At 36.1% G+C, this 27,156-nt stretch overlaps 1 protein-coding gene and 1 long non-coding RNA gene across 9 annotated transcripts in view; one reads left to right on the forward strand and one right to left on the reverse strand.

Moving 5' to 3' along the window:
• Nucleotides 1-27,156, forward strand: part of rols (zinc-RING finger and ankyrin repeat domain-containing protein rolling pebbles) — a 439,138-nt gene that overhangs the window by 381,844 nt on the left and 30,138 nt on the right. For all 8 annotated transcript variants that reach the window (XM_074169496.1, XM_074169503.1, XM_074169497.1 and 5 more), the window contains one exon: nt 3,849-4,003. In XM_074169496.1, the coding sequence (XP_074025597.1) occupies nt 3,849-4,003 (155 nt within the window). The remainder of the gene's footprint in view (nt 1-3,848; nt 4,004-27,156) is intronic.
• Nucleotides 17,827-18,674, reverse strand: LOC141479956 (uncharacterized). Its single transcript, XR_012464082.1, has 2 exons — nt 18,537-18,674; nt 17,827-18,421 (listed from the first exon to the last, which is right to left on the reverse strand). It is a non-coding gene; the product is annotated as an uncharacterized lncRNA (long non-coding RNA).

Raw genomic sequence — 27,156 nt, forward strand, 5'->3', positions numbered from 1 at the left:
AGGGCGCTTCATTTCGAAGATATGGAGCGAAACAAAATTTCAACAATAACAGTTTTGGTAATTTTAAAATTATCAACGTAGCCGAAATAAAAGTATAGCATACTACACTGGACCTACCAACTAATAAATATCTAACAATTTCATTGGTACAACATTCCGATTACTACAAACGGCTGCAGACATTCAATTTGCTGGGTGTAACGCAATCAGAAACGATCGTGGTGTTTTTGAAAAAGTACGGGAGTCGATGAGGAGAAGATTGGATTCTTACATCAGAGCGGGGTGTAGTCATTTTCAACAGTTCTTGTAGATTAAGAAACATCACATGTAATTTTTGATAATAAATTGTTATTGTCGAAACTCATCAAAGGACAAAATATCCTTGGAATAGTCCAAGGGATATTCCCTTAAATTTTTGCCGCATGTTGAATAAACACCCTGTATATGGTTGGTCACGGTCCACTCTTCTCACGGTCTACTCTTCATCAAATTTCCTTGCCTCTTGCCAATTATTCCTGGATCTCCCTTCGAAAGCTTACAATTCTGAATTGGTCCACAACGGCTGTGATAGATTAGCATCCCGAAAGCTCTTGCCAATTATTCCTGGACCTCCCTTCGAAAGTCTACAATTCTGAATTGTTCCAGAAGTGTTGTGTTAGATTAGCATCCAGAGAATTTGTCGTTAATAAAATCCTTGGGGATTAAATAATTTTTTCAAGACGCCAAAAAATAGTAATGAGATGATAAGCCATCAATTCATTAAATTAATGTTTTTTTAGAGGAAAAACATCAATTTAAATTTCATGGAATTAAACTTCAAATCATGCGAAGTACTCAAGTGGCAAATTTCATCGAGGTCCCAGTTAATATTATTTTGAGATTTGATTAGGTTTTCTCTAGGAAATCTCAATATGAGCTGAGTATCAATCGCATATGCCTGAATATCACAGCTGGTTATTGATTCCAATATATCGGCTGTATAAATTATAAAAACAGGGGGCCTAAAATACTTCTCTGGGGTGCACCTGTTATCCATTTAACATAATCTGAATATCCCTCACTTGATTCAATCTTTTGCTTTCTGTTATGGAGATAGAAACCGATAATAGACAGTGGAAAGTCAGAAAAGTCATATCTAAATGGTAAACATCATGGTGAACGTCAATCAATAAAGTTCTGTATTCAAACCGCACCACCCCTCAGGCCCACATTCAATCAAGTACGTCTCTAATGATAATAATAACTCAATTTGAGTTAGGCCAAAAATCGGCAGTATTTCATATCCCGCATTACATTCGAAACGGCTTATAATTTTGCGAACGAGCCCCACAAATCAAATTCTGACAGCCATAAATATTTTTAATTCGACCGATCAAAGTAATGGCGAAATACACGTTCCTCGTTGAGTAAATACACTCCTTTCGGCTGTAGGCGAAACCTTTTATTTTGTTTGGCCAATAAAAATAATGAGTTTGTCTGTATCCCAGGTATGTACAGTACGTATATGGCGGTGGAAAATTCGAGTTGAGCTTGTTCAAAGTTTAGATTCACACATGTTCTACACCATTGTACATAATCCCTATTTTGTAAATTAGTATTTGAAATCAGTAAATATCACTATTCTTTTCGAGTTCTTACATGAAAATAAATGTCTATTGGAAGAAGTGAAATTGTTGAAGGTCATGCTAGATTCTAAGTTAATCTGAAACCAACCACTACGTCACTACATAGAATAAAGTTCTTCCACCGTATCAGTCTGTCTGAATAATGCGATAAGCTCACACGGTCCCTTTTGATCTGAGAAAAAGATTTGTGTGTATTATTTATTGATGGTTGCAATATGACGATGTTATCAGTGTGAAGTCGGGGCAGTGGTGCTACTTATGCGAAGCCAGAAAGCTTTTATCGTAAACTTTGAGATATAACGAAACAATTTACTACATACTGTTCTTCTTTTTATGGTCTACGAAAAATCCGCACTAACATATGCCTATCTTCCGAAAATAGCTCACTATATCGATTTTCTGGTTAAAAATTGCTAATTGTGGTAATTGGAAAGCTATTCAGATGGATATGAAATTGATTCTCATCAAATGAATAAGTTAGTTACCTCAAACATGTCAGGCCCGTTACACCATAGAATTCAAACCAATATTTTGAGAGTTATTACGAAATTAACATGAAACTCACATCAAAGATAGTCCAGTGGTTAGATTTCATCATTCTGTTATCTTTCATATTGGTCTCATGTATGGAACAACATGTTTGACTTGCGATAGGACTATAGCCAAAGTGCATATTATATGCTATATATACTATATACTAAAGTACTTGTTGAATCGAAATTCTGTAAGAAACGTGTTGGAAAACTGAACAGCCCTTTGGGGACTCTTTGGGGTGGAAAATGCATTTCTGTTAAGATAAGTGTTTGATTACTACAAATATGTCTGCTGAAACAGTTGAATCAATAAATTTATTCAGGCTCTTATCATTACGAACGTGTTTGCTGTAATAGAGAAATCAATATATTCATTCAGGGTTTGTTTGAAGCTAATTGACAATGTTTCGTGATGAATTTCATCAGTTCGGACTTCCATTGTCTTATAATATGTAAAAGGATTTGAAATCCCTAAAAGAACCAATACAAACAAAAAATAATAATTGGGTCTAAGTACAACATCCGAACCTGCTTCAGATACGAAAACACTATCTGTAGCAACCTCACGAAAACCAGGCCACCTAACGCGGACTGGGATTCCAAGAATTGAATTTACCGGATTCCCTGTGAGTGCCAAAAATCCTATATTGGTGAAACTAAGAGGCCATTGAATGTCGCATTACCGAGTACAAGAAACACACACAGCGAGGGGAAACCAGCAAATCAGGAATAGCAGAGCATGTTTGGGCAAAACAACATAACATCGAGTAGTCTCAAGCTGAGATCATACACAGGGAAGAACACTGGTTTAGGAGGAAATTCAAAGAAGCCGCATACATGTTGTCCAACAATGTATTCAGCCAAGCTAGCGTAGAGATACGCAACATGTGGATACCCATAATCAAGCGAAAAATGGCAAACTCCCGCCAAATAATCATCTCCCGCTGAACGAAGCGTAAAGAGGAAAGAGGAGATCAGTGAAAGTACGCGAATGATCCATAAATAATCATATCTCGGAGGAATTAATCCAGTCATCATCCGAATATGTTTGTGGATACTAACAATCGATACGTCGTAAAGTAACTTGGTTTGGAATCAATTTTGTTTTCAATTGTTCTATTTTTTTTACTTGTATTTTATTCTAGTGTAATTTTATTTCAGGGTTTTTTTGCTCAATATAATTGTTACATTCAGCTATTTTTTTATTTTTCATTTGTATTGGTTCTTTTAGGGATTTAAAATCATTTTATATACTTATAATTAAACAATGGAAGTCCGAACTAATGTAATTCATTCAGGCTCTCATCAGGTCCTTATCTACGGAATAATGAAAAAAATACTTGATGAAATTTCTCAACGAAACCAAATGAAAAAGTTACTAAACATGTGTTACTTACTATATAAACGATTGAAGTCTACTAATGGAACATCTTTCTAATACAGAATTCTTCAAAATTTGGAATAGTAAAAGAGAATCGATAGTAATAGATCGATAGTAGTAGAGAATTACATATTGAAAGAATGTAAGAATCTAGATCGCAGAAGAAAAGAAAGGAAAAAGATATCTTGTGAGTTTTCTTTCGGAAAAGGCAAGATTGATTTTCAGATAAACAGAATACTTGATAAATTAGGAATCACTTATCTCCACATACCTAATTTTCAGTGATATTACATAGACTTTTTTTTTCAGATGGACCAATAAAAACCGATCTAGGCTGTAATGGACTCAGAGGCTCAGAAATAACTTTATACGGAGAGACACAACAGATCAACCTTGACAAACAAGATAAAATACCACCTAGAACCAAAGTAAAAACCAATGGCCATTTCACAACTTTCATGCAGGTGAGTAATATACACAAAAAAATAGTCAATGATAATCCGAGGTTAACTGAACCCCTGTGAAATTTATTTGAATAAAGAAGTGATAACTAGGTGACAAACTGTAAATGAACGAATTAAGAGTAGTTGATGTTCTCAGAGACGATCATCTCTATTTCTTCCGTTATCTTTTTGGAAACAATAAGGTGACTGATTTTAATCAGGTATATATTTCATTCATTTCTCTGTATCGTTACAAACTAATAATGGTTCAAAAATTGAATTATCAACACTTGATAATATAAAAGGCGGAAAAGATTATATTGTTTTTCATAAGCACACATGAGTTCAATCTTAATAAATATTCTAATGGATTATTTTTTATAGATGTTCATAGATTCTATATGATCCATTTGATGATCGATTTATTCAATATTGAAAACTGCATTATCAATTACCAACACCTTTCATATGGAGGACTTCAATACTGATAATAATAATATGCTTAATTGCCCAAAGAGCCACAGGTGTCAATGACAAAGCTGTAAATTTTCATCAGTCACTATAAAACTATGTATACCTATTATATACACATAGATATAAAGTACAATTCACAATGAAATAGCTTAAATACAGAGCAAAAGATATATCTGAACAAATACAAACATACATTGAACAATTTCATTGAAAAACATACAATACATACAAATACTGAAGAGAGATGTTACACATGAAAGAAACAAAACCGTAAAAGTTGAAAATATAAAAAATGCAGTATCACATACTTCATCAAAGTATTAAAAATAATCTACAAATATTGACAAGGAATTAGAAAAAACCAAACTGAACTTTAATTGTATCTACGAAATAATAAATATGTCACTGATTTCCGAAATTTTCGGTTATCCTCTAAAATTTTAATACGGCCAGGTGAAGGATTAAACATCTTAAAGCCATTATACTATTATGAGTGATTGACTAGAGTAGAGGCTAGTATGGGTAATCTGGAGTCATGAGTTTGACGAAGGGCATAAATATTGGAGTAGCCGCTAAATATCAATTTATGTTTGGTGATCAATCGAACTGTTTCTATAATAATAATTCCAAAGACTGTCAAAATTTTATGTAGTTTAAACAAGGGTTTGCAGGAATCTCGACTTTTTGGTATTACAAATGAATGTTAGCCTTTTTCTGTATAATAAAAACAGTCTGCAATTGAGTTCTGATATGTTTGTGATATATATTGATAACTATTTGAAATGAATAATGGAGGCTTGTGTATTCAAGATGAGAATATATACGACTTGTGAGCCTCTCTTCTGTTATTATTTTTCTCTCTCCTTGGTCTTAACCTGTCTCCCTCAATATCTTAATATTTTGTATGCAGTTTCATCACTCGAAATCAATTTATCGATGATCGAGAACTTGAGCATTCTTGGATATTTTGTGGTACTCAAAAAAGACATATTTTTCTGTAGAAAAACTATGTACTATATTTATTTTTCCACTGAATGAAACATTTGAAACGTGCGTATGGATTCACTTGTTATGTGATAGTGGAGAAAATTTTATAAAATATTTTCTAAACGTATCAAAATGTCCCACCATTCCGTTTCTTTAAGCATTAAATAATTCATGATTTGTACTAAGATTTTACGATCAATAAATTGCTACTTGAAATTTTCACTATAATCTCGCGTAGGTTGATCGCAAAAAACAAATACCACATAAACTTCTTCACGAATGCAAAACCTTTACTTGATAGAGTCTAGACTCATCGCAAACACATGCAAGTTGTCACAGTAAAAACGTCGTGCAAGGTAAAGCCCACACTATACGTGCGGGGAATGTAATATGAGAGATTAAGATGTTCTTAATCCTACGATGAATCAAGAAGAGAAATAACAAACAATTATGCTCGTAACGGTTTTGTATGAAAACATAAGTATCCCAATATAAATAAATCGCCACAAGAATAGCAGATGGCATTTTCCTGCTTTTGTTTTCTATTTATTTTCGTTTGGCAATGGAGCGAGCCAAACTTAAATAGTCGTACTATTTTTGAAGCGATGTGTCGAAAGTATTTAAAAATAATAGAGAGACTTTCACTTGCCTACTTTTTTACTTAGATCCGCTGAACATTTCCTAGTGAGAATCGAGAAAAGTGAAAATTGCATGCCTTCAAATGTACTGAATTTTAATTTACTTCACATTAATTTATATCATTTACATTAATTACATTAATTTAAAATAAAATTTGGTGTCCTATATGTTGTTCAACCTTCGGTACAGTATTGCTTGCGAATTGGAAAATGATTATAATTCAACCAATGAAGAACTCTACCCACTCAACATGAGAAATATCTACTCTTAATCTTGTTTAATTAGGATATTTCACAACAAAGCTAATTGCCAGAGGACAACTATTCAGACAGAAACCAGATCTTTTATAAAAAGATCTGTCAGTCTGCCTTCATTCAAAATCGTCACTCACAGAGATTTGTACATTAATTTGGCCAACACTTTTCAAGTCACTAACACTCGAGTCCAGGAATATTATAGAAATAGCGAAATACAAAATTGCTATAAAACCATTTGTACGTTTTCCGGGTTTGTTTGCCGTTTTCTGTGGATTTTTTGTCTGATTTTTTTTGAAAACTGGTATTTTGTCATTTTAAAGTATGTGAAAACTCATTCCAAAAAAGACAGTCACTGATGCCGTTTGTAATGAGTGATTTTTTTGCTGGTATCTTTTTGGCAACACTGTTTTCGACAAATCACGCGTGAATCGTGTCTTGTGTCATCGTCAAACTTGTTCAGTTTTGTCTATTTGCAAATTATTGAATTTTATTATCAAAATTCATGCTCGGTGAAGAAAGTGCATCGTGCACTTCTTCCAATGTATGGGCAGTTTCGTCGGCCTACTGAGGGAGCTATTCGGAAGCTTGTGACTAAATTTCGAACCCAGTTCACATTATTGTACAATAAACCACCAACACGCATACTTAGAGTGAGAACCGTAGAAAATATTGCGTCTATATTCGCCAGTGTTCGTGATGACCGTGAAATGTTGATTCGCCGCCGTTCGCAACAATTGGGCCTCCACTTTACTACGTGGAAAATTTTGGGAAAGGATTTGGGTGTAAAACCTTAAAAGATACAGCTGATGCAAGAATTGAAGCCACACGACCTCTGACAAAGTTCAACATTTGGTGAATGGGCGCTAGCTAAGTTGAAAGAAGATCCACATTTTTATCGAATAATTGTGTTCAGCGACGAGGCTCATTTCTGGTTGATTGGATACGTTAACAAGCAAAATTTCCGCATCTGGAGTGAAGACCAGCCACAAGCATCGCAAAAGCTACCGATGCATCCCGAAAAAGTCACTGTTTGGTGTGGATTATGGGTTGGTGGCATCATCGAGCCGTACTTCTTCAAAGACGACAAATGCTGAAACGTTACTGTGAATGCGAGCGCTACCATGTGATGATTGACGACTTTTTGTTGTCCATAAAAGAAGAATTGGATATACCTGACATAGGTTTCAACAAGACGGTGTCACATGCCACACGGCACGCGAAACAATGGCCCAATTAAGAGCCGCCTTCGGTGAACAGCTTATCTCACGTTTGGGGCCCGTCAAATGGCCTCCTAGATTGTGTGATTTAACGCCTTTGGATTATTTCTTGTGGAGTCATGTTGAGGCTCATATCTACAGGGATAACTCAGCAACGACTGACGCTCTGGAACCCAATATTGAAGCATTTATACGTGAAATACCCGTCGAAATGTTAGAGAGAGTGTGCCAAAATTGGACCTTGCGCATGGGCCATCTAAAGCGGTGCTTCGGACAACATTCGCATGAAGTCATCTTTAAAAATTAAATTATATTGATCATTCTATCAATTCAAATAAAAATTTCATCAATTTCTTGTGTTTTTTTGAAAATAAAATCATATACCTCTTAAAAATCACCCGATACTCCATGCCCAACTCTAGCAAGAAGCGAACCTATTAAACTTGCTCTAGAAAGACAAAAATCGAATTAAATAGTTTCAACTACGCACGAGTTATACCTCTTGGAAGTAGTGCACCCAGCTGAACCGCAGACACCAGGTGAAAATATTTCCTAACGGCTTATGGATACATTAAACATTAGTCTGCTAGGAAAGCCACAAATGCATTAGAATTTATACCTACTTAAGTCTCTTTCAGTAAGAAATATATTGTATATAAGTTGCAATTTATGATAATAGACGTTCGTTATTATGGGATACAGGATGTGATTAAAAACTGTACCAAGGTGCGTGTGGAAAAATTAAGGTAATAAACGGCAGTGTACATTTTTCAGAACGTGCTAACGGCGCTTAATGCCACTTTTAATCTAATGGGTTTCTCATGGTGCACTTTTCTGAAGAAAATGAAGAGATATGATGATACCTGTCGAAATGTAGTTACAGAGCGACGTGTTCACATTTTATTAGTTCGGACTTCCATTGTCTAATATGATTCGAAGTCTATGAAAGAATGGGAATAAAGTCTATAATAATACTTTTGAAATTGTTAATTTATTTGCCTCTTATTTTTCAATTGTATATAATAACCAGACAATGAATTTCACCCCTGAATATAATTTTGAAAATAAATTCTATATCAACAATTATAGTACTACTGCTACGGATATAATAGATTACGTTCTCTCTGTTGCACCTAAGCTCACAATTGGACCTGATGGGATACCTTTATCGTTTATACACAAATGTCTATACACTTTAGCAATCCCATCACGAAACATCTTTAATACATAAACTAGAAGATAAGAAAAATATTAGGAATTATCGAGCAGTTTACAATGAGTCAGATATGGCCAAGATGTTTGATTCTATGCTCACAAAAAACTTTCCTGGGACTGTGAGTTTTCACTCAATTCCCAACAGCACTGTTTCTCAAAAGGTAAATCCACTTGTACCAACCTTGCTCTTTGCACAAACTACCTAACTAAAAATCTTGAGAGGAGGCTACAAGTTGACTCAGTCTATACTGACTTTTCCAAAGCCTTTGATATAGTCAACCACGGCCTACTTATACCTAAAATTCAAGCGCTTGGTATAGGTAGGAATACTTTGCAAGTAATCAATAGTTTTTTAACTGCTAGAACTCTGTCTGTAAAATACAGATATACAACATCTACGCCCATTCAGGTTCCATCAGGGGTACCGCAGGGATCCCATATGGGCCCACTGCTATTCAACTTGTTTGTATCGGACATAGAGTTTGTTTTCAAATTTTTTATGTTTGCTGATGATCTCAAACTGTATCTACGAAGGAAAAAACGTGCTTCCGGGATCTGTGATATGAAGGAAGGAATTAGGCAACATCATAAACTATCTGATGGTGGAACGAACATTGGCAGTACTTGCCCAATTCCTACGTCAGAGGATTGTCGAAAAGGATAAAAAAATTGGGTCAAAGTAGTTAATCTATTTTGAACGTTCGAAAGAGTTTGGTGCTTCCGTCAGAGGTTGAGTCATATTTGAAGATCATCAGTGTTATCATTAGATTGACTGGTGCCTCAGCTACACTTGTTTCCTCATAACAGTCAGATATTTTGGCGCATGTTTGGCAATACACTCGATCATAACCTGTTTAAAGTTCCATTTTCAGATGATTCAACAATGAGCTTTGCACGGACTGGTTATTAGTCGTATTAGGAAAAGCTAGATGAAGTTCCAGAAATTCATATACGTTTTTGCTGCCTCTTAAACATTTACTACAAAGTAACCAAGTGAGGATTTTTCCTGCAAAAGATTTATAAATACAAGGTCCTATCAAAAGTTATAAAATACGGATGACAAATCACTAGGTTTTCTTATTGAAACCTCCACGGATATCTTGTGGGGCTACCTGAACCCCTCGCCTTGAAGCTTTTGATTTCACTGATACAACCAAATTAGGATGACTAAAAAGTTTGTAGTTTTATGGATGGATTATCATATTTTAGTAATATAATTGAATACCCAAAGCCTATTCCTTATAATATAATTTGCAATTTTTTGAAATTGAGTTTATACTTAGAACTTTCCTCTTGCAAAAATTAACTTTCACATTCCAAGCGTAGACTCCAAGCAAGAGATGGCTTTTCATTGTCATAACTGCAGAACAAATGTTAATGGGAGGGCAGGAATGTTGGAAATGTGCAATAATTACAATTTGTGTATGTGTGAGACTAATAAGTAATGTGTGAATTGATGACAGTTCCGTCAAATTCATTTTGCAATGTATTCTTTAGAGAACCTCCCAACATGATTCCACACAAATGACTTTACTAAAGGCAAGTTTCGCTATACGGTAGCTTCCTCAGTCGAAACGACGAAGCCCAGTATAACCTGCAAACGCCTCTAAATGATAGGAGCAACGTTTGGGGGCTATAATGGGGTTTTTACTAATTAAAATACTGTGGTTAGCTACTTTCGGAGAGTGGGTCGTGGAAGAAATACTCTCGTGTGATAGGAAGTGGATTTATTCGTTGTGCAAGTTGCAAGTAGACTTAACTACATATAGATTTAACATTGAATCATTCAGCATGGGGAGAAGGACATGATCATTTGATACCCCTATGTATATATACATCAGAGTTTACATATATATAAACTAGTAAGTGGTAAGTAAATATAATCTCAGAGGTGTGATATTTAGTTAGTTGTATTCTTTCTTTCAGAATCACTGGTAGATAAGGCTTCACAGCCAAATAGCAGCATTCAAATGTAACCAATAAACAGGATAATTGACAAGCAACAAAAGGTGTAATATTAATATAAGTAAAGCAATAGAAATAATGGAAAGAGCTCGCCTGATCAAGGTGTTGCCAGCGTATATCTTTCTCCAATGGATATTCTCTTCGTTCGAAACTTTGTAGAGATCTGGTGTGTTCATAAATGATCTTGAGATTCTGTGGTAAGTATTATAGTTGTAATCAATGATTTTCTGGTTGTCAGAGACTTCTTGTAGTACCGTAACAAAGGTAACAATAAGCTAATCGTCAAGATGTAACCAACGTACAACGAAGAGATAAAGCGAAAGGGGCCAAAAATGAAAAGGCCTGAAACAAAGTAAGGTTATACGAACAATTCTGTGCCAAGTTCCAGTTTTATTTGGGAGAGGTGCCTATTAAGATACCTCTCAATGGATAGTTGACAAGCTAGTGGAAGATGTACCTGTATATAGTGGACGGCCTGAAGTGAGGTCTAACGATTACGGCTTGATTAGGAAGATAGAATAATTCAAATCCCAAAACACTGAAGTGGATATTTCTTTCTTTTCTCAAGAATAAGAAACTCTTATATTCACCTCCTAATACGTATAAGGCAAATCCATCCAAGATGTGAGCACAATTCTCAAATTCAGCTCCTGCCATGTGCCGTGATGATCAAAAAAAGAACAGGATATCCCCCTTTCAAAGGTATGTCAACTTGTCATCTAGTCAGTTTTATTTCGCAATCCCATGAAATGGGTTAATTATTGCGGTTATCTGGTCGTCATGGTTATTGATGTCACAGACGGTCTGTTCGGGGTAAAATCATCTTCAATGACGTCACAGGTGAACCCTTTTAATCAAACCTTTCAATGATATGAACTTAACAGAAGTGACACAGATTGCCAATATAACTCAACAGTGATGTGAATGTATATTTTGAAGAACTAAATATGAGAATGTTAGGTTATTTATTTCTCGTATTTGTATTCCACAGGAATCTCAGAGAACACTCGAAGCACCAATTACTACAAGGCAATTATAAACAAGAACTGATTGATGGTAAGTGATTGAATGATAACTAGATGCAATTGATACAGAGCGTATTATTTTCAGGTTACAAAAACTTAGAATTTAACGGATCTCATGGAAGCACTATTTCAAAAATGTCATAACAATAAATAAATAAACATCGAAGTTGTATTTTTTTTTTCTAGTTAATTTAACGAAAATCATAAAAAAAAGTAAATTAACACGTAACAATCCCCCTCTTTCCCGATAGAGTTTTTTTTTTTTTCTCAAAAAAAAAAAAAACTGATATTCTATAAATCATTAAACTATACACTAAATAAAATACTATTAAGCTATATCATCTGGAGGGTGAGCTTTAAGGTCCTTGGCATGCCAAACACCTCGGTTTTTACCTTCCTTGTCTATCAATTCATAAGACCAAGGGGATAATACTTTTGACACTGTATAAGGTCCATCAAATTTACAATTTAGTTTGGATGTTATACCTTTTGCAGCATCAGAGAGTTGATAGTTGCGCCTCCATACTTTTTGGAGCAATTTAAAACGTTCATCACGACGTCTCAAATTATAAGTTATTCTACTCTTCTCATAAGCTTTTTTAAGTCGCGAGGATATGTCTTTGAATACTTTTTTAAGAGCTTCATGTCGAATTTCTGTTTGATAGTCGGAGGAATCTAACTGATCTGCCATCGGATGGTCAGAATCTCCAGATAACTTGATTTCGCGTCCAAATACTATGAAATTGGGTGTTAGTTGAGTTGTTTCATGACGTGAAGATCTCATAGCGCATGCAACTTGAGATAAAAATTTGTCCCAGGATCTGTGATTGTCAATGACGTAAGCTGTGAGCATAGTTTTCAAAACTCTATGAGTTCGTTCTACGGGGTTGGCTTGAGCGTGATAGTTTGCAGTGTGTCGTGGAGTTATCTCATATTTCGACAACAACTCTTTAAAAATCTTACTAGTGAATTGGGCCCCATTATCCATCAGGACAGTTCTTGGAGTGCCAAAGACTAGAATGATATTATCTTCGAAAATTCGAGCTATAGCCGACCCTGTAGCAGATCTCAATGGGTATAACATTACAAATTTACTAAATATATCTAATACTGAAAATATATATGAATATCCAGATGCTGATCGCGGAAGCGGACCGACTATGTCAATACTGACTATCTGCCATGGTCGAGTTGTCGTAGGAGCACTGCTCAACATCAAACCAACAGGTGATTTTTGCTCTGGTTTCGTTTTCAGACATGTTACACATCGTTTTATATAATGAGCGACATCTTGTCTGAGTTTAGGCCAATAATACTTAGCACAAATGCGGGATACAGTTTTGAAAACTCCAGAATGACCACAAGGTGGAGGATCATGATTATCCCTGATGATGTCTCGTCGTTTTTCTTTGGGAACAACAATCAGCCAGCTTTCTGATTCTTCAGATAGGTCTGGGTAACGAAGCACTTTATGCTTAAAAAGTCTATCACCTTCTAAACGAAAGGAAGGGTATTTCTCAGGACATTTCTTGATTTTCTGACACATACCTTTGTACCATGTGTCCTTGCATTGATTTTCATCCGTGTTAACGACTTCCAACATAGGTACCGTTCGGGACAGAGTATCTGGGACGACGTGGTCCTTGCCCTTCCGGTGCACTATATCGAAGTCATATTGCTGCAATCTCACAGCCCATCTGGCAATACGGCCAACCGGATCCTTGATATTGTTGATCCATTGAAGACTCCAGTGATCTGTCACAACGGTAAATCGTGTACCCTCTATATACGGTCGGAGTTTTTCTACAGCGAACAAAACCGCTAAACACTCCTTTTCAGTGGTACTGAAACGTCTTTCTGCAGCAGTAAGAGACCGACTGAGGTAACAGATAACCTTTTCTCCTTCACTCGTATTCTGAGACAATATGGCTCCGACTCCATAGTCCGAAGCATCTGTCTGAACGATAAAAGGTAGGTCAAAGTTAGGACAAGCCAATATTGGTGCCGATATCAAACTATCTTTAAGTGAACGAAATGATTTCTCACAATCTTCAGACCAAGCAAATTTCTTGTTCTTCCTGAGTAGTGCGCATAACGGAGCGGTCAAGGTGGAGAAGTTTGGTACAAATCGCCTATACCAAGAAGCTAATCCAATTATCCTTCGCACTTCAGTGGGATTCTTAGGTGGTGGAATTTGGACGATTGCTTCAACCTTTGCGGGATCTACCATAAGTCCAGCAGCGCCAACTACATACCCTAAATATTTCAGTTCAGGTTTACACACGTGACATTTCTCTCGATTGAGAGTTAATCCTGCATTGCTAAGACGCTTGAATACTTCAGCAAGCACTTCGAGATGTTTGTCAAAAGTATCAGTGCAAATTATAACATCATCTAAATAAACGAAACAATATTTCTCCAAGTCTACTCCTAGAACCCTATCAATGAATCTCTGCCAGGTTGCAGGAGCATTATGCAGACCCATCGGCATACGACAAAACTGAAAGAGACCCCTGTTTGGAATCACAAAGGCGGTATAAGGTTTGGATGTCTCGGCTAAGGGAATCTGCCAATACGCAGATTTTATATCCAGAGTTGTAAGATAGTGAGCATCTCTTAATTTATCTAGGGTAGAGCTAACAAAGGGGAGGGGATACGCGTCGCGTACTGTCACCTTGTTTAACTGTCTATAGTCCACTACAAAACGGTACTTGCCATCTTTTTTCTTAACCAAAAGGATTGGAGATGCCCAAGGAGAGTTCGACGGTTCTACAACTCCATCGCTGATCATCTGATCCAACTCCTCATTTACTTGCCGCTGTAGAGCCGGACTAATTGGGTAGTGTCGAAGTTTGATTGGAGTAGTGGTAGTTACGTTGATAGTATGTTCTACCATTTTTGTTACTCCCAATTTATTTCCCATCTGCTGAAATGTATCATCTAACAATTTATTCAATTTGTTTCTTTGATCACTAGAGAGCGAATCTAGATCAGAAATTGCTGAAATCTCGCACGACGCTTCTACCTCACTTCTAAATGTCCATGTTCCAGAGAACAAATCGGGCACTACTCCTAAAGTAGCCCAAAAATCTATCCCTAAAATCAGGTGATGACGAATCGACGGTAAGACCAATACTTCCAGTACCTTAGTCCTTCCTTCTACCGTTAGAGGTACGAACATCGAGCCTAGTACTTCACATTTCTGTCCATTCGCAACGGTGCATGACTCAACTGAACCTGGACTGCTAGTTTTTAAGGATTGTCCGCTTTCTTTCAAAAGCTTCCAGCCTGGACCACCTAATATAGTTCGGGTAGATCCTGAATCTAAGAGGGCCAAAATTTCCAAACCATAAATTTCGACACGAAGGTAAGGTCGTTTGTCTTCCTTGACATGTGCTAACACATAATCTAGAAGCACTTGCGAATCATGAATAGCCGATTTCGAAATAGGGTTACGGTCTATCAGACGACTTACTGACGACCCCTGTCGTTTTTTTGACATTTAGGACAATTACTGTAAACTACCTTGTCTCTCCCACACTTGAAACAAAATTTACGCTTCGTTTCCCGACATGCTCGGAATTTATGATCAGTGGCTCCACAATTCCAGCACGAGGTCGGTTTACTTGAAACTTGCAGACTGTTTTCGACAACAGCTGGGTTATTTTGTAATACTTTACTAGACGATTCCGCTGTTACTGCGAAAGTTTGAAAATTTCCATGACTTGGTTTGCGGTAAGCTAATTCAGGTTCGAGCATTCCTCGATAATTTGTTGAGGGTGGCTGAAATTTCAACACCCTTGCTTGAGTTTCTTCTACAGCGCGGCTTAGCTGGAGTAACTCAGAAACGGTTTGAATCGGTTGGAGAGCCAACTGTGTTTGAATATATGGTAGCATATTTCGACGGATAATTTTCACTCTAGTGTCTTCTGGTGTAGGTTTGTCCAGTTTTCGAAAGAGGTTTTCCATGGCTGTTACATAGAAGATAACTTTTTCTTGAGCACCTTGGGTACGTTGACGAATTTCATCCCACAAGTTGAATTCGTAATCGTATGGTTGGAAAGCTTCTTTCAATTGAGAACATAATTCATCCCATGAGTTGAATACCTGTGTTCTGTACCAATACAGCGCTTCATGTGTGAGTATTTCTGAAGCAGACCGAAGTAATGCCTCCTTGGAAACTCCTCTAGAGACTCTCAACTCCTCTATCCTATCCAAAAATTCATTAACACTACCTTTCCCGTTGAATTTCACATTCCAGCGACCGACTTCCACTCGGCGATTGTCATAGCTTGGTAGGTGATACGTAGATACGGGACCCTGAATAGGAGAGAATCCACAATTACTCATACGGTTCGCTAGCTGAACATCATTCAAATCCTGTGAAGAGGTGTTTCTTTCCGTCAGACTGTTCAATTGAGCCATCCTTGAGGCTGAATCAAGATTAATTGTTGAACTATTAGGTTCCTGAGGGAAGGTTACATGTCGAGGTTGTAACGTTGATGTTAAATTTTCTGGAATATGTCGATGTGTTGACAATTTTTCCAAAGTGGGATTTGTTGTTTCGCTAATTGATGGGAAATGATGCAGACTTTGTGGATTCACTTCAACATCTACCAAGTCATACGATACCCGAGTTCCATGATTGGACTCTGTGAGTATGGGATTAGGTTCATCTAACAATGATCCGCCATTTCTATTCGATGTCTGCCTGATCTTGTTAGAACACTGGCTAGTTGAAATCCCATCCTTAGCTAGATTAACTTCCCCAATCAATTTGGAACAATGCTCAATTAAATCCAGTCTTGTAGCTTCTTGTAATTCACTACAAGGTATACGTCCTAATCTAAGTGAAATATGAACAAGTCTAGAATATATTCTTTTATATTCATTTTCCCTATTATTTGTATCAAAATTCAACACTGCTTCAGAAAGTTCTGAAATTTTTACCCTACAAATATTTAGTTCGGTATTTGTATCTAAATGGTAGATAAATGGAACCAAGGTAACTCCATCTTTCTCCAAACGAAGAGCATCTCTCAAAAGTATTCGTTTTTCTTGTACGGTATTACCTATAGGAAATCCTCTTATTTCTAATTCATATGTGAGTTCATCACCAAGTAGTCTATTCACTTCCATGTAAGAAAAATTAAACTCACCAACAAAAGTGTAATAAGAAAATTAAACTAATATCTAAATTAGCCAAAGGAGACCCGCCCCTTCCAAAAAACACGAAAAGAAAAAAAACAATCACAACACACGATGACTTTAACTCACCCTGTATGAGTTGAAAAGAACAACACAAAACTAAAATTTTATAGGCTCCCCCTGTATGGGCCAAATCGAGTAACTAAAAAAAACTTTCCAATAACTGAACTCATGCAGTATGAATCGAAATTACTCTAAACTTGATCTACCTTGTATATGTAGAACCAAAATTAAAACCAACTAATACACTTTGATCTCCAGTGGGAAAAAAGAATCCTCTATAATAATGACATCAAAACAAAATTTAACACCTTCTGTTTTATAATAAACCAAAAAAAAAATGAAAACCTTTGAAAACTACAATCTTAAATATTCAAATAATTAAAGGCGGTTGCTTTTGTCTTAAGATTAAACCTCAAAACATCACTATCACTCTGAAATATAAACTTTATTTCTTTTAACACTAGTAAAGAAAACCTTCAATCAGTTACCAGCATCGTTCATCAAAAATGGATTACTCAGTAATTTTTTTGATTCAAATCAAATGTATTTGTGTTCACTCTATCGAGAAAACCATGTCAACAGTTGGAAGCATATATACGAACACCATACTATGCGAAGTAAGTATACGAACCGCAACAGCTGATCAATAGTCAAATCAATACCTGCAAAACGAATTTCTCCACACAAACAAACAAGCTGGATGCCAATCACATAACGTGGGCGCCAATTTTATAACCTGCAAACGCCTCTAAATGATAGGAGCAACGTTTGGGGGCTATAATGGGGTTTTTACTAATTAAAATACTGTGGTTAGCTACTTTCGGAGAGTGGGTCGTGGAAGAAATACTCTCGTGTGATAGGAAGTGGATTTATTCGTTGTGCAAGTTGCAAGTAGACTTAACTACATATAGATTTAACATTGAATCATTCAGCATGGGGAGAAGGACATGATCATTTGATACCCCTATGTATATATACATCAGAGTTTACATATATATAAACTAGTAAGTGGTAAGTAAATATAATCTCAGAGGTGTGATATTTAGTTAGTTGTATTCTTTCTTTCAGAATCACTGGTAGATAAGGCTTCACAGCCAAATAGCAGCATTCAAATGTAACCAATAAACAGGATAATTGACAAGCAACAAAAGGTGTAATATTAATATAAGTAAAGCAATAGAAATAATGGAAAGAGCTCGCCTGATCAAGGTGTTGCCAGCGTATATCTTTCTCCAATGAATATTCTCTTCGTTCGAAACTTTGTAGAGATCTGGTGTGTTCATAAATGATCTTGAGATTCTGTGGTAAGTATTATAGTTGTAATCAATGATTTTCTGGTTGTCAGAGACTTCTTGTAGTACCGTAACAAAGGTAACAATAAGCTAATCGTCAAGATGTAACCAACGTACAACGAAGAGATAAAGCGAAAGGGGCCAAAAATGAAAAGGCCTGAAACAAAGTAAGGTTATACGAACAATTCTGTGCCAAGTTCCAGTTTTATTTGGGAGAGGTGCCTATTAAGATACCTCTCAATGGATAGTTGACAAGCTAGTGGAAGATGTACCTGTATATAGTGGACGGCCTGAAGTGAGGTCTAACGATTACGGCTTGATTAGGAAGATAGAATAATTCAAATCCCAAAACACTGAAGTGGATATTTCTTTCTTTTCTCAAGAATAAGAAACTCTTATATTCACCTCCTAATACGTATAAGGCAAATCCATCCAAGATGTGAGCACAATTCTCAAATTCAGCTCCTGTCATGTGCCGTGATGATCAAAAAAAGAACAGGATATCCCCCTTTCAAAGGTATGTCAACTTGTCATCTAGTCAGTTTTATTTCGCAATCCCATGAAATGGGTTAATTATTGCGGTTATCTGGTCGTCATGGTTATTGATGTCACAGACGGTCTGTTCGGGGTAAAATCATCTTCAATGACGTCACAGGTGAACCCTTTTAATCAAACCTTTCAATGATATGAACTTAACAGAAGTGACACAGATTGCCAATATAACTCAACAGTGATGTGAATGTATATTTTGAAGAACTAAATATGAGAATGTTAGGTTATTTATTTCTCGTATTTGTATTCCACAGGAATCTCAGAGAACACTCGAAGCACCAATTACTACAAGGCAATTATAAACAAGAACTGATTGATGGTAAGTGATTGAATGATAACTAGATGCAATTGATACAGAGCGTATTATTTTCAGGTTACAAAAACTTAGAATTTAACGGATCTCATGGAAGCACTATTTCAAAAATGTCATAACAATAAATAAATAAACATCGAAGTTGTATTTTTTTTTTCTAGTTAATTTAACGAAAATCATAAAAAAAAGTAAATTAACACGTAACACCAGTTCGACTGAGGAAACTGCTGTGTAGTGAAACGTCCCTTCGGTGAAGTTATTAGTGTAAACATTGTTCTAAAATAATGAATAGTGTTGTTAGTTTTCATCAAGTAATGGATTAAATTCGGTACCAATATTTTGTGGATCAGTTACTTAAGAAGCTATCAAAATCAGATGGAGGATAAAAAATGATTCAATATACTGAAAAATTCACATTACTTATCGCTCACATTATTTATTGCTCACATCAATAATGCCTTATTTCGTCATAACAGTTCAATCACATTCGAAAATTGAACACTTCTCTGTAGTTTTTTAAAATAAAATCCCAGGTTCGATTCTCGCAACCTGTTCACTGCATCCAGTCGGAGCGCTTGCATAAATTTATAGTATTATCTATAATTAGTTACCAACTGTGCAGATATTAATTATACTAATAACTATCTTGTCTCAGTTATTCATGGTCGAGGTTACAAGGGGAATAACTTGCAGTGTTCATACTTGTTTCTCAATGGTTTGGAAATAAAATATCCATTTTTAACCATATCTTAATTGAGTGATATAGTTGAAAATATTTTTCCTGAGATCCGGATTTATTTTAATATGAGGCTGGTTCAAGCCACAGGTTTAACGATCGATTTTCACTTGCTATCGTCCAACCCATGTTAGGAATCATACGTTAAAAGGTAAGACCTCGTCAGTCCTCAGCTCGCACAAGTTTCGACTTCTGAGGGTTTTAGTTCCTAGCTCCTTGAGGTCAGTCATAGAATTGATCGCACGCTAACTGTTGCCATATACCTTCTCTACCGTCCACACAAACCTCCACGACAGAAACGTCAACGATCAAGAATAGGATGGATAATGTTGCGAAATCTACGTCGAGCACCTTTCAGACTTCCACCCAACTTTTTAAGACTTCATTTCGGTCGGTTGCAGACAGCACTAGTTAACAGCTCCACATCATAATCAGCCATGACGAATAGTGTGAAGCATCAACCAGGGAGAGCCGTTTTCACTCCTCGAGTGGAAGCCTCCACTCATCCTTTTGCATTTTAAGGAGGAGACGCGGCTCCTCGGCTAGAGGTGCAGGAGACGTGGGAGCTCTCGTCTCCCGAGACGTTGCAGTTGACGCTCTTCGTCTGAAAGCTCCATTGAACTCGTTCCATTCTGGCGTTAAGAGCCTTCGCTCTCGGGAGCGGAAGACGTGAAGCTCCCCGTGTAATAGGGCGCTAACGGAGCCAAACCACACGATATCGGTGGCCACCTCCACGTGAGATGACCATGTTCTCAAATTGGTTGTGGCTGATGAAGCCACATGTTTCTGGTGTCCAGATCATTCACTTCAGGCCAAAAGAAGTTGGTTATCATAGGCCCAACGTTGTTCTCAAAGAAATATGGACCAATGACGCCACCAGCACAAAATCCACACCAAGCAGTGACTTTTTTGAGATGCATTGGACGCTCTTGGATCTTATGTGGATTGTTATCGTGCCAATACTGACTGAGTTAGTATAGACACGCCTGAACAAGCTATTGTAAAGCGTTTTTGTAAAATTGTTTGGTGAAAATGTCACAATAAAGTGTTTTTCGATTAATTATATCATAATATCCTGTCAATGATTTCAGACAGTTGGTAATGTCTATGTCTGATCGTATGAGAATATTGACTTTGATGAAAAAATCTTCGAAAATCAGTCAATCAAAAATTCTATAAACATTTTGAATGTTGCTACACACATTATCCTGTTGTTTTACTTGTTTTTGGGGTCCCTTGATTTTTTCTCTCCACTTATTTCTTATAATGATTTCATTAACCTCCTGTTCATACTTTTGTGATGACACAGGGATGACTATAATTGGATAGTTTTTGGACATATTCATTTCGACTTTTATTATTATAATTATCATGTATGTTGCTCACATGACAACTCTTATATCCATATCTACTCTGAGTTAAGCAGACTTTTGGCAGCTGAATGTTGAATTTAAACAGTTTTTGAAGATTGTCAGAAATCATGAATTTGGATGAATGTACCAGTGAAATATTCAAATATAGAACATTTTCTTTTATAATACCTAGCAAACAAATTGAAGTGAATCTAAAGAAATGAACTTTAAATGTTCAAGCCCGTCTCGAATATACCTACACAGTAGGTTGAATGGACTGACGCCTATCGGAAAACAACTACTCCACTGGCTAATACCACGAACAGCGTTGGATATGAAGTGAAGACAATTTAAACTCGAAGATCTCATATATCTTTATGAGAAATTTTTCTCAACTGTATTACAGCTCACATAGTTTCTTGAACAATTGTTATATGCTGCTACTATATGTTCTGAGAAAACGTGTATATAACGGAAAATACCACCGTAATGATGATTAAACATCTTATATTCTAAGGTAATTCGATTCAACGGTGAATTTAAATTGACTGCAGTGATCGTTAGGCAGGAGCTCTCCGGTTTTTGAGGACATAACAAGAATCTGTTACCTGTCTTGGATGAGATATATTGAAATGTTATAAAAACTTTGGGTTTTGATACAGCATATAACTGTATCAAATCATTTTTGCATATCTTAAATATGTATTCAAAAGGGACGAGGCAGACAATTATTGATTTTCACAATCCTTCAACAAAATACAACTTTTGACAAATTTCACAGAAATTCAATTCATTTCATCATGAACAGATGAAGAAAAATTATGATAAAATATATAGAATCACAACCTTGACAACAATGTTTTCATTTTAATGCAATAATATTCCTGAGAATTCAGTGCCTACTATTATGGAATTGTACTATAGTTGCTTAGTTGCGAAAGGTTACCTATTTTCTTCTAATCTATTCATTAACAATGTTACATTAAAAGTGTATACTTTCCTATTATTGAAGGTAACTTCAGCTTACGAGTATTCACATGCATTATTTTTATAAAAAATTTAAATGAATGTATCATATTTCCTGGAGTCTTTGAAGTCCACTAGATACTCGTTAGGACAACAAGAGGATTGTTCGGAATTCTTGGGGTTCTTGTTGAGTACTCTTTGTGAGCAAAACAATAGCAAAATCAATTCTCCTGACCGCTCTGGATTGAATGATTCCATACAGTCCATCTCGTATTGTGTTTGTAAATCTTTTGCTGGAAAAATCCTCACTTGTTTACTTTGTAGTAAATGTTCAAGAGGTAGCAAAAAATTATGTGAATTTCTGGAACTTCATCTAGCCTTTCCTAGTATGACAAATAACCAGTCCGTGCAAAGATTATTGTTAAATCATCTGAAAATGGAATTTTTAACAGGTTATCAGCGACTGTATTGCCAAACATGCGCCAAACTAACTGACTGTTATGAGGAAATATATCTGAGGCACCAGTCAATCTAATAATAACACTGATGATCTTCAAACAAGACTCAACCTCTGACGGAAGCAAGAAACTCTTTCGAAGGTTAGAAATAGATGAACATTTCAATCTAGCAGACCACTATTATAATATTCATGCAGTCATTGGTTTAAGTTTGACCATAGTAGTGTCACGAAGTGTTTTGGCGATGTATTGAATTTATTGGAGCCTCTGGAGACACCCTACATTTTGTTTTATGAGAGAGAGAGGACATTGGCAGATCCAGATCTTCAGATGATGTGGTGCTGCAGGTTTTTCCGGGTTTCCCTGCAGCTGAAAAAGCAAATGTGCCACTGGAATCAATGAAGTCGCCCCGGGGCGCCAATTAATTTTTATTGTTGTTTTTATTTGTATCGTTGATACAATCCATTAAACAAACAAATATGTTACCAAAACTAATGTTTAGTCCTTCATGCCGATCTACCTATATTTTACGAGATGCGCGTCATCAATTATATTGATTCAGATATATTTATTTTGAAAACGTCAACATATCAATTTGAACTGCATAAACATACTGGAATCAAGAATATCGCTTGTGAAAGACTCAAGAGTTATATATAAAATTTAGACTGAATTGAGAATTGTCTCTCACTAGCAAAATTTACTATACAATGAATTTGCTATCATAATAGCAACATAAACCAAATACAGGCAAATTTATTCATACAGTAGTAGACTTCTCTTTCTATAGATTACCTCAGCACCCAACCATTTTATGGGCCATTCTCGGTGGATATCCCTTTTCTGTGTCAATCATAATGCTAGTTGATCTTCAATTTCTTTTGTCGCAATAACATGATATGCAGAAAAAAACTGTTATTGGAGTTGTTCAGCGTTTGATTGTTTGAACCCTAAAGTGTTATTTTCAGATATGAAAAGAGGCTTTGATATAGTGTATATCTTAGTTATGGTTGTCTGCAACTGAAGTCCAAAGTTATGTCATCTGCAACTGAAGTCCAAACCACTACAATTTCGAAAGAAATGAAGTATTTACTAGCTCGTTGAATAGCAGATGTTTAATTTTTGGTACAGACATAGACCTTCATGGGGCGCATTTTTCGCAATACGTAGCCCGAGTGACAACTATAAACACAGCCTACTGCGATCTCGCGAAAAGAGCAAATTCTCGATATTTTGCTCCGCGTTGGAGATGCCGGAAAAAAATTATTTGAAAAAGTTGCTTAGAAATCGATTTTGACCCTTAATACCGAATTTCAACCCAAAATTCGAAATTTTTATGTTTTTTTAATTTTCATATGCTAGTCTGATTTTTAATCGATGGTTCCTAATAAGTTGCCACAGAAGTGATAAAATAGTCGAAATCAATTAGATAAATGTATTGAAATGAATAAAATCATTATTTTTATCGAATTTAGTCTCATTTACTAGCCTGTCTCCAATTTTGTTGAGTATGATTGATTGGGAATTTGCCTAGTTTTGGGTGACACATCGTTTCAAATCAGTTTCAACAGTTTTGAATTCAGACTAGAGTGTTATGGAAACAAATGGACTATTTATAACGTATTCAAAAGGCACTTTATTGTGAGATTTTCACTAAACAATTTTGAGAGAACGCAACACGTGTTTCGCCATACAATGGCTTCTTTGGGTGTGTCTTCACTAATTCTACATATTCAATGCTTAATATAACTTATTCTACAATTTGAATTACTTGCATTTCAAGTACCAGATTTTTACCTACGTTTGTAATGAATCAAATTACCTGAGCTTATGATCATTCTGTAAATTACCTGAATTCCTAAATCTATTAATTTGTAAATATTCTAGAAGATTAAGTTTTATACTTTTCTATTCTAAATGTAACACATCGTACTCATTATTGAACTCATGTTCTTCGGCTAAAAGGTTGTTTGCAAATGTGAAATTGTACTTTCTATTTACAAAACTACTTCTATGATCTCTAATCCCTTGGCAAAATGTTCTCCCTGTTTGGTCAATATACTATTTATACCCTAAGCGTCAGTTTAAAAATAAATGCGTCCAAAACAGTAACAAAATGTCCATTGATTGTCTTAATTGACGAGAATAAATTAAAATAATAAAGTGATTTGGTGGTGGTAGGTACTCGAAGTAGCAGACAAGTTGCTCAAGAATTCAACAGAAGACATCCGCAACAAAATCGCATTCGACATGGAACGGCAACCTCTGTGAATAAACTTTCAACTCAAACGAATTTATTTTCGTAGCTTTTCATTTAAAACCATTAACTGATAATCGGACTTGAATATGAAAATGACAAAAAAAATTAATTCGAATTTTGCATTGAAATTCGGTAAGTAGGGTCAAAAATGATTTCTAAGCAGCTTCTTCGAATAACATCAAGAATTTGCCCTTTTCGCAGTAACAGAGTAGGCGGCGTTTGATGCTATCACTCGGGCTAAGTGCGGCCCATGGAGGTCTATGCCGGTACCGAAAATCAAATATCTGCTGACTGAAATACAGGGGTGTCTTCATCTTAAGTGTGTCAGACTGTATAACCCGATTTTTTAACGAACTCTTTTATTTCATGGTTCATTTTTTTCAGCACAATATTTCAAAATTATTGACAAACAATTTTTCACCATCAGCTTCACAGTTACACTTTTTTCATAATCTGCCAACTTGATTGATCACCATAACGGAGAGATTTATCTGCGACCGACAAGACACCGAGTGCAAAATATTTTTTGACCTCTCTTTATTGAACCGAGTGGAAAGCTAATAGAATAAATGGCCAATGTCATGGATCTCAGCGTGCTTCTGCTGAAAAATATCGCTACTGCTCGTTTATAGAATATGCGGTGTATACGGACTCGATCATTCGAGGAATTTTAATTATACTATGGATGCGATATTGCAAATGATTGTACAATATCCGAGATAGTGGCGTTCATTATAATAATTTATCGATTGTTTTAATGCTAATGATTCCAGTGCTGATCGTCAGGGTGGAAATGAAACATGTTGATTATTATTCTCGATGTTTTTTTTATAATTGAAGTGGAACAAGCGCTATAATCTGGTTTTATGATCCGAGAAAAGTATAGAATAAGAAACGAAGATTTCTACTTTAAGTAAACAACACTTTCACAATTTAATAAGTACAGGTTGGAACCACTGACGTGAAATGAATCTAATGAAAACACCTCTTCCTCGCCAGAACTGAAATGCTGTCTCTTAAACCGCGTTTCGCATATCAAGTTAGCGAATTAATTTTACCCTTCCTGAGAAAACACTGTAACCTCAAGGAAGTACTCTCCTTGAGATAGATATGTGCTGGTCTGTACAGGTCTTCTGCTGGACGTACAGCTTGTCAAATCTAAGAAGCGACTTCAAAATCTCGTCCTAGGGTCTCCCTTGAGATGTGCGTGGTAGAAAACCCTTAAAGACGATCGGAGCTCAGTCCTAATGACGAGAATCTTGTAGTGTCCACTTCGATGAAGTATAGTACGCGACAAAAGTTTCTGCTCTAGGAAACTAGTAATCGAATCTAAATTGAAACGAAAAGTTTTGTTTGTTTGAAGGTGATTGACAATGTTTCATGATGAATTTCACTAGTTCGGACTTCCATTGTCTACTATATAAAATGATTTGAAATCCCTGAAACAAGTAAAAAAGAATAATTAAAAATGAATAGCTGAAAATAACAATTATATTAAGCAAAAAAATAAACCTGAAATGAAATAATAGTGAAACAACCTACAAGTAAAAATATAACAAATGAATAAATAAAAATAAAGCAATGAAAACAGAAAGTGATAAAAAGTGTAGAGATTCCAAATCACATTATTTCACGACGTTCCGATTTTTAGTATCTTCAATCGTCTTCGGGTGATGAAGGACTGATTCCTCCGAGAGATGACTATTTATAGGCCGTTGAAATACTTTCACTTATCCCTGCTTTCCATTTTCCGCTTCACTGATTCCGTGAGATATGACCGTTTTGGCGGGAGTTGGCCATTTTTCGTTTGATGATGGGTTTCCATATGTTGCGTATTTCTACTACGGAATGGCTACTCCAAAGCGATGGTAGAAAATAATTTGGCTAAAAGACAGCAGGAGCCTCGCAAGGAAGAGAAGCCGTCACAACCAGTGCTTGCACTTCCCTACATCAGAGGATTATCGGAGAGGATAAGAAGAATTGGTTCCAAGTACAACATCAGAACCTGTTTCAGATCTGGTAACACTATCCTTAGCAGCCTCACGAAAACCAGGCCCCCAAACGCGGACTGCGATTCCAAGAATTGCATTTACCGGATACCCTGTGAGTGCGGAAAATCCTATATTGGTGAAACTAAGAGGCCATTGAATGTTCACATTGCCGAGCACAAGAAGCACACACAGCGAGGGGAAACCAGCAAATCAAGAATAGCAGACCATGTTTGGACCCATCAACACAACATCGAGTAGTCCCAA

The sequence above is a fragment of the Leptinotarsa decemlineata genome, unplaced genomic scaffold (assembly GCF_025532065.1).
Source record: "Leptinotarsa decemlineata unplaced genomic scaffold, Ldec_3_MD MMD2_P_RNA_scaffold_5, whole genome shotgun sequence".
NCBI lineage: Eukaryota > Metazoa > Arthropoda > Insecta > Coleoptera > Chrysomelidae > Leptinotarsa > Leptinotarsa decemlineata.